Raw genomic sequence first — 11,153 nt, forward strand, 5'->3', positions numbered from 1 at the left:
CAGGGTGTACCCCGCCTCTCGCCCTATGACAGCTGGGATAGGCTCCAGCACCCCCCGCGACCCTGAAAAGGATAAGCGGAAGCGAATGGATGGATGGAACATTTGAATCATTAGTGGCCTAGAATATGCTAGTCAGTAAATCCCTGAGAAATACATTTCTTTGCTTTCCGGTTGAGAGTTAGACAAACTGTTACGAATGCGCTCATATCTGTGCAGTTAATCTGAACCATGGAGGAAGTGTGGCTTCATGCATAAGTGACAAAGTCTTGTGCAGAGCAGCACACTGAAAGCTGAGAAATTAACAAAACAATTAACATTTATATTGTTTATTGCTTACAATAGATTCGGTTTTGACAGGCAAGCTCCTCCCATGGGCATTAATCCTTTTTTTGTTCATGTAGCTGCTCTTTAGTATTATGTTCCTGTAACAGCACACTTCTGTTACCATATCTCCTTTTGATGCTCTTACATAAATGTAGAATTGTATTTAAAGTTCAAACAGTTTTGTAGAGATTTAAAAAAAAAAAAAGGATGCAATGGGTACGTTAGTGCAGTAAGAAGCCTTTTTGAATTTGAGGCCAGAAACAGTTGCAATTCATTTTCACACGTGAACCTCAGATATTCTTGGGTGAATCAGGTTGGGACACTGTCTAAAGTTGCACTTTCTCAGATGTAGCACACTGCTGTCAATGGTCTGAAACGGTTACATTCTCACTACAAGACATACTCTGGGTTTTTTTCTTAGGTGAGGGCACAGCCGGGTTAAAGTATGCAGGAGGCAGGACACTTGACACCAACTCGCTCACTGTGAACTCACCTGACAGTGACCTGTGCTATTCTCAAGTGGACTCGATTGAACAGCACAGAAACTTTGTAAGGAGACAGCAGGTTAAAGACGGCCTCATATCCGATCTACATTTGCTTTTCGTGTGCACCTCCACAGGGTGATGGCTCAAAAAGTTCAGGGCTGATGTGCATGTGTGAAAACAGCTTGGATTACAGACATGCAGGAAGATATGATAATTAGGTTAAAATCACTAGTGCTATTGAGCCTTGTCCGTGTTGAATTTCACATCAGGCAGAAGTTGTGTTTGGCTTTCCTTAGTAAAATATCTCTCTAATATCTTATGCTTCTCCTCAGGCAAAAAAGACGAGCCTAAAAAGAGGGAAGAGAGGCGAACTGAAAGTCTAATGAGAACTGAACTGCTCCATCGAAAGAGAAAACAGCTTCATTCTGAGTCTCTGATGTTATAAATGTGGGTTTTGTTCAGATATCATGAGGCCTCGCCTTATGAAACCTTGCACATCCAGAGCTCAGTGGCTCGTCAGTTCATGTGAAAAGAAAATACCACAAATGGAGTTTCAAGGTTGTCAAACAGAGGTAACGTCATGATACCTTTAATGAAGATGGAGTCACGCCTTCCTTCCCTAATGGCTCTTCTACTGATCTCAGTCTGCATCTCAGCTCTCCCTGTTCTCCTGGTCATGAATGAACCAAATGGGCTCAAAAAATTCTTTCTCTGTTCTCCTAGACGTACACTGAGACCCGCATTCATCACCTCTCCATGCACCATTACACCCAATGATGGAAGCAAAGAAACAACACTTTCATTAGCAGGTCCGCTCCACTGAGGTGTGGAATGTCTTGTGGGTATCCAGCAACAGTGACAGAGAAAGCCAGCCTTCATGCAGCTATTGTTGTCCTCAACAAGCTCACTTAGTGTAATGGGCAAGGCTGAGCTCGCTCTTCAAAAGACTAGGGGCACCACGCAAGAATAAGAGCAGTCATGCTTAGCCAGATTAGAGATGCGACAAAAGAAAGCATAATAAGTTGTGGCATGAAAATAATGACCTAAATGTGCTTAATTTATATTGACAAGCAAAAAAAAAGCCGCATCTTGTCTTTTTTATGTAAAAAAGTTGCGCCAGGTACCAATATTCTAGGGTATCAACAAATTGCCTGCCTTTAAGATCCATGAATCCAGTAATTTTTCTAAATTTCCTAAGCCATCGGTCCAAGAAGCATTCCTGCTGCATGCAGTAGTTCAACATCTAAACTTTTTCAAAATTCATATACTCTAGAGCTCAAATTTCCTTGCTTGATGCAATTACTTTATCTCTTTGTGAATGTCTCAAGTACAAAACCACAGAAACCTTTCAGGGAAAGATTTGTTCAAAATGTACAGCATTATCTTTATATGTAAATGACTGCATTATGTCATTTGCATTCCCCTCTGTGAATTTATCTGTTTGGATACATTCACAGAAGGCAGGAAGCTGGCTCATTAGCTGATTATGGAAAGAGTTGAGATTATGAAAACTAAATGACAGTGAGATGATTGTGTAATTCTTTCCTTCTTTTTCTTTCATTTCTTAGAACAAATACCAAGCCTTCAAAACCCATTAAAAGATGTACTTTAGATGTCCAATTATACATGATTGCAAGACCTATTTGTCTTAAACTTCTTCAGGGTTTTGGTAAAATTCCTGAAGGGCAACCATGATTTTCCAGTGCGAAAGTCAGAAATAAAGCTAGTGGTGCAGTCATCCAATCAGCTGTGGAAAGGTTTTGTGTTGATTTTTCACAAAAGAAGAGAATGTCTACATCAACTGTGGCTTTGAAAATCAATTTTACTTCAAATGCATACCCATCTGAGTTGTTGGAAGTAAACAGGCCTACATGCTGGTTTGTCCTTAACAAAGGCACGAGGAGAGAACTTTTCACTGTTTCAGTACATTAAATATTTTTATTTTCCATGCCAGAGCCAAATAGCCAGTGAAAACATTACAGAGACTATTACAAACCATAAATGTGCTTCTCTATTTGCAGCCTGATTAAACATCTCTGTCAAGACTGGTGGCTGAGGCGGCAGTATTGTTTCACCAAGCGTGTATCTCACTCATCACACTCTATCTGGACATCTTACAGTTGAGTTGAGCTAAAAGGCTTTAAATGGAATTGCCCTTTTCAACTACAAGGCAGAACTGTGAAAAAAGGTATAAAGCAGGCTGCTTTAAGCCAGCGGGGCGAAGGCGTCAGTCGAGCTGCTGGTGATTAGACTGAAACTGAGTGTGGAAATTACGGAGTGCCAAGCTGTGTGTTGCTTTGATAGGATCAGGACAGGGGTTGTTTTCAGGACACTACAATCCATTGTTGAGCCTTCTGGAGGTTTTGTGGACCTAATTAAATGGAAGCTGCGATGATGGAAGGTTTAATCACTTTACAGGTCTGTTGACAAACCCAATTTCAGCCACCCGCAACCTTTCTCTGATATTAATAATGTCTAACAACCATGTCTATACAACAAAATAAGCAAAGTATCAATGTCTTTCATAACAGGCCAACTTTGATTCGGGAAATGAATTAGGAGATATGCCACCTCCCGTAAATGATTCAGGGCATTTAAACTTCTTTGCAAATGTTGGTGATAATGTCAGGTACATACACCAAATCACCATTTGAGCAGTACAAGCAGTGCAAACTTCAGACAACTAGTTGTTACCAAAATGTCCTTCTGTTTTCTTTATCTTGTGTTAGTTATTTGTTTCATTATTGTGCCAGGGCAACACAGAAATCATCATAGAACATATGAAGTTGTTTAGGTTTTCAGTCCCTTCAAACATTTTATAAAACTGATGTGACGAAACAGATAACAATAGCCGGTTATGCTAGTTATACTCTGACATCAGTCAACAAGACCAACATGGGCCAATACCAGTGGTCATTGGATACAGAGCCTGCCGTAATATCGGTATATCACCATAACAGAATGCTAGCCTCTGATGGTAATGTAGTACCTAAATAGGGAGCTACTTCAGCAACCTCCAACAAACTAATCCTGCTAAAGGTGGAAAGGGCAAACTTGCTTCACCACTCCCAACACAATCCAACAGTAAATAAAGTAAATGACTCAACTAGCATCCCTGGAACACTTGCTAGTCATGCTCAGTAGACAGAAAAAGGAAATGGTGGATGGAAATTACTGATGCTGTTACATGATGGAAAAGGTGGGATTTAGCCAACTAGTTAAAATGATCAACCCAAGACACAAAATTCCAGGTTAGAAAATATTTTTGAATTTCTGCTTTATTACTACTTTATTACATAAAAATATTACATAGCTCCTGAAGGGTTTTAAGATTCCGTTATTTTAATTGCTGTTAAACAAAAGTGTTAAGCAGTTATGTTTCTAGTTTTATGCTTACATTTGTTTTATGTTACATCACTTTATATAATGCTTTGTCACAACTGCTACATTATAATGGGCTCAACTTTGCTCTGAATTGGGCTCCTCTCAGTTTTGCTGTTGTTCAAGGTCGTGGTAAGTAGGGGTGCTGCAGCACCCCCTGCCAAATGCCAAAAAAACCTAGGTAAATGTGTTAAAAACCTTTATAGTGGCAAGAGTGTTCCTGTTATCAGCTGTCTAAGAAATGTGTGATAGGAAGTTGTAATATATTAAAAATGCCAAGTAATTATGTTTTTTTCTTTTCTTTAAACATCACCAGGTATCATGGTCAAATGACTTTACATAGTAGCCACTAATAGTTAAAACATGGTGCATTTTTTAAAATGACAGTAATATCAAAACACTTGTTTTGTTATCAGCTAGCTTATAAAAAGAGCACAGCAAAAGACCAGCATATTATAGAGCATCATCCCCCTGATGACTCTCAGAACTGTTCCTGTTGGCCTCACCAGAGTGATTATTCTCCAGTGACGCCATGGTTACTGTTCAATACATTACAGATGAAAGTCACACACCTGTTAATGATGAATGCCTTCAAAGACATTTTGAAAACTTGGGACAATTTCTTCCGTAGAACTCGTGAAGAAATTCATCGCCTAAACCTCGGAGCACCTTTGGAGTATTATATTTGTGCACGCAGATGAAAGTAACCCTTTGGCCTATTATAAGCTGCTGCAGTTTAATATTGTTATTAGGCAGTGATTTTACAGTCCTACATTTGCTGCAGAAGGGCATTTGACCATATTGTATGCTGTGCAAATCTGGCTTTGGGGCGAGTATTATGCTAAATCTGATAGGTTCTAGTCAGCAGTGTGCAAACAGGCCTGTTGTATGTCCCGACTGCTGTATCTTTAGAGACTAAACAGCTGCAATACCTGAATCCTCTTTAATGTTTTTATAATGGATTGGCTCACCTGTGTTTGTGCCTGATGTGTGCGCCCAGAAGTTTAATTATTGTAGTGCCTGAGTTAAGATATTGTAAATAACTGTGTCTCGTCTATGCGGAACAGTTGAGTTAAGTTTGGCTGTTTATTCTTGTCTGCTGTGTGCAGTGGGAACTATTAGTTGCTACGCTGACAGACTTTTTAGAGTTAAGCTAAAGCTGCTGGGAGCTTGTAGCAGTAGGTTCTCACTTCAAATTACATAGCTTGTAATCAGTGACAACAACGAATTGAAAATGGAAATTTTGGTAGCAGAAATCAATGTCACTGGCTGCAAGCTGCAATAACAAATAAAACATATTTTTTCTAAAGTGTCATAAATATCATTATTGCAGATTTCCTGGAAATATCGAAACTATATTAATATATCCACTGGCCATTGGATATTTTGTCTAATTACGAAAAAAGCATGCTTTCTAGAAAGGGGTTAGCAATTAGCTGATACTCCTGTAGTTCTTATTTATTAGAGGACTCTAATCAAAAACACTCACAGTTATTCAAAGCCATTCTTAAATCAGTCTTAGATGTTTAGAGCACAAGCTAATCATCTTACCTCAGTGAGAGGGAAAAAATGCTTTCACAGTAACTGTCATCTATCACTCACACGCCATGTGTTTATTAAGATGTAAGCACTGCCATGGGGAAAAAAGATTTCTATTAAACTGCCTACACCAACAAGTAAAAAAGCATAATTCATTTTACATATGACTGATTATATGTGCTGTGAGATTATTAAAACCCTTGTTTCCATCTCTAGAGAATGCTTATAAGTGGTGTTGGGTGGTTTGAGTTGAGACTTATGGTGGCCAACAGGGCGTCCTTTAAAATAACAACAATTTAAGCTTCTGGGTGTTAGGCTAAATGGTGTAATCCCTCTAACTCCCGGCCAGCATTGGCAGAAATTCCACAGTAATATGCGACATGATTTCATAGTGGCTGCTGTCTTTGAGACATGTTTGTAATGCTGAAAGGGTCACCGAGGGGCACAGACAGATAAACAGAAAGGCTGGGAGAGAGGTTTGAGGAACAAGGTTCCCTTTTTTTCTGGTGATTTCAGACTTGAGTTATTAGAATCCATTTTTCCTTAATAACGAAAGGATGTAAAAAAACAAGCGCTTGGATGTTTATACAGCTGATTACTCACACCACACCTTTCTCCACAGAGAAAGGGGGGGGGGGGGGGGTTGATGTTTATTGAAACAAGCAAGCCTGATGCATGAAGGCCGAAGCCTGAACCCACCAGCTGCTTCATGTAACATCACATCATTTGGCATCATCAGCATGAGATGGATGTTGTTCAGACTCGAAAAGACATAATCGCGTTCAGATAAAGCACACATCTTAAAATAATGTTTATCTTAAAAGTCCAATCAGTTGATCACTCCTCTGTGGAAGTTATTAGAAACTTATGTGCTGCTACACATTAAATGTTGACTATGGAGATAATTATAGCCCAGCGACCTTTTTATGCTTGTGTAAATTGTAACTGTAGGTTTGGGAAATAGCATTGCTTCAATGTGTCCACCTCACTCTCCTCATCATGTGTAATTTATCTGAAACAGTCTCTGCTGTAGGATTTCAGCTATACCACTGTGTTTCTGTTATTTTTGCAATACTGACACTTTCACACAAGCAAAGATGAGACGGTATGAAGAAGTACATCTCTCTAACTAACCTGGGAGAAGTTGAGCCCATTGAGTGGATGGCACTGTTCCTCCACCTTCTCGACAGCTCCTGTTCTCTTCCTCATCCTCTCCGCCTCTTGGGCCAGATACAGGTCCAGCACCGGCACCCCTCTCGTCTTAATGTCTGCCTCGGTTAACGAGTTCACCATCAGCATCACCCAAACGGGTCGCTTCCTCTCCCAGTTCCCAGCGATGGCATTGAAGAGGTAGTCTGCGTAGAGTCCCTTCCCTCTCTGATCCGGGGTCATCCAAGAAGGCATCATGAGCTTTACATACTCAAGGTGTCTTTTAAGCCTCCTGTAAATGTCTCTGGGTAATACGTCCTGCAGGTTCTCACCTTGAGGAAGCAGCTGACAGCTGGTCAGAGCTGAGATGGTGTAAGGGTCTGTTAGGTCCAACTCAAAGTAGACAATATTGCTCTCCTGGAAGGCCTGCTTGGAATTTTCTGGGATAAAGTCCCAAACACGTGTGTAGGGAACATGGATTGTACCGTAGAAATATGAAGGAGGGTCCCGTTTGATCATCCACAGGAAGGAGTTTAGGTCAGTTTGCTGTGGGTACAAGAAAAAAATATTAGCAAAGCTACAATCAAGCTAGACAGACCCGTTCATGGGCCCTCTTTCACTTATCCAATTCAGGGTCACAGAAGGTCTGCAGCCTATCCCTAGTGTGATAGGGCGAGAGGCAAGATAGATCCTGAACACGTCGTTAATCACACACGGAGACAGACAAACATTCACAATTTAGAATCATCAATTAACTAAATCCCATGTATGTGTTTGGAGTGCAGGAGGAAGCCAGTGTAGACAGACATGTGGAGAACACGTAAACTCCACACAGTAACCACAAACAAACATAAACTGAGTGGTTCACAATAACGTGCTAAATATTTTACTTTTTATGTTTGTTCGATAGTCCTAAACCACAATCTCATGAAATATAGAAATATAGAAATCCTTAATGTAGGAGATTCCTGATTGTCTAATTAATTCTAATTGTGAGTTGCTCAAGTAATCAAATTATCACCCAAGCACGTAGCACCTAAACAATAGCAACTCTAAGAAAAGAAAAAAACATAGGAAAACAAGCGAGAAAGAAACAAAGGGGCAAATTTACAGTCTTTCCATTATGTTTACATTACAGCCTGTCTGACACCAACTGCCTCTTTGTCTGTGAGTGGCTGTTTATTAGACAGACCACTAACATGCTGATAATGACTTATTAACAGGCCACTTAGAGCCCAAGTGTCAAATGAACAATACACATGTCAGTGACTGTCAGACTACAGGCTGTTGCCCTGAATGTTTTCCTTCCTGTTGCTGCTGGATCTGACCTCAAATTGGTCTGAGTTACTCTGGGGTATGATGAACGGTGTTACAAGAAGACTACTCGCAAAGAGACTGAAAGGTTATTTTTATGAATGCACACATCTTTTTGTAGATTAGATAAAGATCTACAAATAACACAATCCCAATACACAAAAGGAGTGTTAAAAGAAATAGTTCATTGATTAGCTGACAGAAAGTTGTAGGCAATCCACTTCTTTGTAAACTTGTTAGTTTTCAAGTTAAAGCTACATTAGAGATTTGGAAGCTTTTTTTCAGATTTCAAAGATCAGATCATCAATTTATTAATTAAACAAATAATGACGATAAGTGAGTAGTTGCACAAAAAACAAACTGGGCTGATTTTACAAGTTATAAAAGGCAGATTTAACCCTCGGAGGGTTTAAGTAAAAAAAAAAACTAAATCCAGGACAGGTCCAGTCTGAGATCAACTATTTTATCTGTTATGCAAAAAAGTTTACAATTAAAAGCAAATGAAAAGACACAAAAAGCAACACTGTTGCAAACTGAAACAGTGTGATCACTCATACACTCTCTCTTCATACAACTTACTTTCCTGTTCAGCTCGCAGCTGGCGGAGTCCTTCAGCCTCCACTGGTCTGCTCGGACCAACAGTATGAGGCAGGACTGAATGAATGCGCCCAAAGTGCCCCGCATCGTAGCTGTCTCCAAACCGTGCACGGTGGCCTGTGTTTACTCTACCACAACGTGTTTGCAGCAACTATACCAAAAAAGCATGGACCAAGTCCTATTTCCACAGCTTGAGCTCCGTGCGGTCACGTAAAATGAGATGACAAGTATCCGATAAACCGCCGGACAGAATCATGTTGACTTCAGCCTCCTGGACTCGACGCTGCCGCTTCACGTGTGTCTGGGAGAGAGAGAGAGGCGGTCATAGGAGTCTACACAGGGTCACATCATCCTCTCACTGCTGGTCATGTTGGATCCCCCTCCAACAGACACACACTCCCCTCTCTGTACTCCCTTCTGGTAAGAAAAACTGCGCGAGTTTATCCAAAAGTTGCCTGCAAAAGTTGAAGCAACAGGTCCACGCCGTGCCAGCACCTGAAGCTAAACATCAGAATAAAACTCGGGATTACGTTTTGACCTCTGTTTTCCTGATGTCTGGTTCGGTGAATGTGAGCGTGGTGCACGAAGCCGCACTTGCCAGATAGATATTTAAAAACCCCAAACTTTTGCGCACACTGCTCCGTCTATCCACGGAGACGTGCACTGTTTGTTTCTGCGTCTCTCTTTCTCTCTCTCTGACGTGTGTGAATGAGCACCTACCACCCCACCCCCCTCCCCCAGGTTGTCTGCATAAACCCCACCGCCACCACCCTGCTGCAGTCCACCCTTTCCTTTCTCTCTCTCTCTCTCTCTCTCTCTCTCTCGCTTTCTCTCTCACACTCACATACAGTAATCTGATTAAACGTCACCTCGTCGATCACAATTCATGTCAATGAATTCAGTGTGCATACCTTTACCAGACTTAAATCAAGAGCAATGTGTGATTAACAAAAGCTACACTGATTACAGCATTTATCCCTGATTTCAATTATCGTTAGACTGATGAGGTCTCTTTTTGTCGCCCTAGAGAAGCAGGCCCCAAAGGCATTGTTTTTTTGGGTGCCGCTCGAGATCCCGTGGATAGATTATCATGTTCTAGTCCTTAATGCCTTACAAACAGGAGGCATTCGCATGAGAAAACCTGCCATAACACTGGCTTACATCTGGGACAGACAAGGAAACCGCAGAGCTTCACCTTTTCATGAAAGGCCAGCAGAGACATGCAGCAGCTGAGAAAAGGTCAGTCACCTCGCCCTGAATAAATAAGGACTACCAATATGACATTTTTACTATTCAGGGTCCACGCAGAAAATGTGTTTGTAACCTATTTTTATATATTTATTAGGTCGTGTTATCATTAGATCCAACACAGCTTTACATTTTCTAATGTTTTAGCAGTTTTTGACTGAATTTCCTAAGTAAGGCCTTGGGGTTTATATCTGCGTCTCGAGGCCGATCTGTGCGCTCTGGCTCGAAACCCCTGGTTCACACGGGGGCAGTGAACACATGTTGATGTTTTCAGACGTCTGAGTAAATACGAAATGGTTTATTGACGCGAGGAACGACCCCGGGGCCCGATTTCTGTCGCTTGCTGTTTGCATACAAATAGAACCGGCTGGAGAGAGAGAAAAGTGTCTTACATGATAATTGGTTTCAACAGTGCAAGACATTAAGCTCACGGAGTCAAGCTCACCGAATGTAATTGACAGCGTTGACTCGTGCGATTTAAATCCGTTTAAATCATTTAGCAGTGAATGATGATAATCAGATATGTGGCTGCATGTGCATACATTTCCCCTTGGTACACTAATAATCTGCTGTGTTTTTGCATAGCTGTGTGTAAATAAACCAACTTTACCAATATCTGTTAAAGCGCCTCCTAGTGGATAGAGTCGTTTCTGCAAGTTCCAGAACTGGACTGAAGGAGAAAAAGGAAGCAGAGAGGATGGAAGATAGGATGAAGGGTGAGACGACAAATTCAGTCCAGAAAAGTAAAGACAGAAAAAAAGCAGCGTTGTCAGACAGAGTGTTACGTTGAGAAAGAAGCCGGTCCCTCTGAGTTTATTCTGCCCAAAGATAGTTTGGAGATCATTCTCACCATCTTTTTAGAATCCAGAATTGTAAATATAAATTATAACACATGGTTACTCGTGCTATTTTCGATCCATTTCGACTTCACTCATTTCTGAACATCGCTGCATTTGTCTAATGATGTTAGTGACTAACAGGAAACTGTCAATCATGTACATAAACAATCTACTGGAAATGATCTTTATCTTAAGCTAATTTGTCCAATCTGTTGGCAGGACACATTGAGAGAAGCGAAAACAACTTCGAATGTGTGTGTGTGTGTGTGTGTGTGTG

At 40.8% G+C, this 11,153-nt stretch overlaps 1 protein-coding gene across 1 annotated transcript in view; it reads right to left on the minus strand.

The window, feature by feature from the left end:
• The window catches only part of trabd2a (TraB domain containing 2A), a 54,193-nt gene extending 44,733 nt beyond the window's left edge, over positions 1–9,460 (minus strand). Inside the window, exons 1-2 of the mRNA XM_005735367.1 lie at positions 8,772–9,460; positions 6,864–7,424 (exon numbers count right to left, since the gene is read on the minus strand). Of these exons, the coding sequence (XP_005735424.1) occupies positions 6,864–7,424; positions 8,772–8,876 (666 nt within the window). The 5' untranslated portion in view covers positions 8,877–9,460. The remainder of the gene's footprint in view (positions 1–6,863; positions 7,425–8,771) is intronic.
• Positions 9,461–11,153: the final 1,693 nt, after the last annotated feature.

Source organism: Pundamilia nyererei, unplaced genomic scaffold (genome assembly GCF_000239375.1).
Source record: "Pundamilia nyererei isolate P.nyererei 1_Seehausen unplaced genomic scaffold, PunNye1.0 scaffold00063, whole genome shotgun sequence".
Lineage (NCBI taxonomy): Eukaryota > Metazoa > Chordata > Actinopteri > Cichliformes > Cichlidae > Pundamilia > Pundamilia nyererei.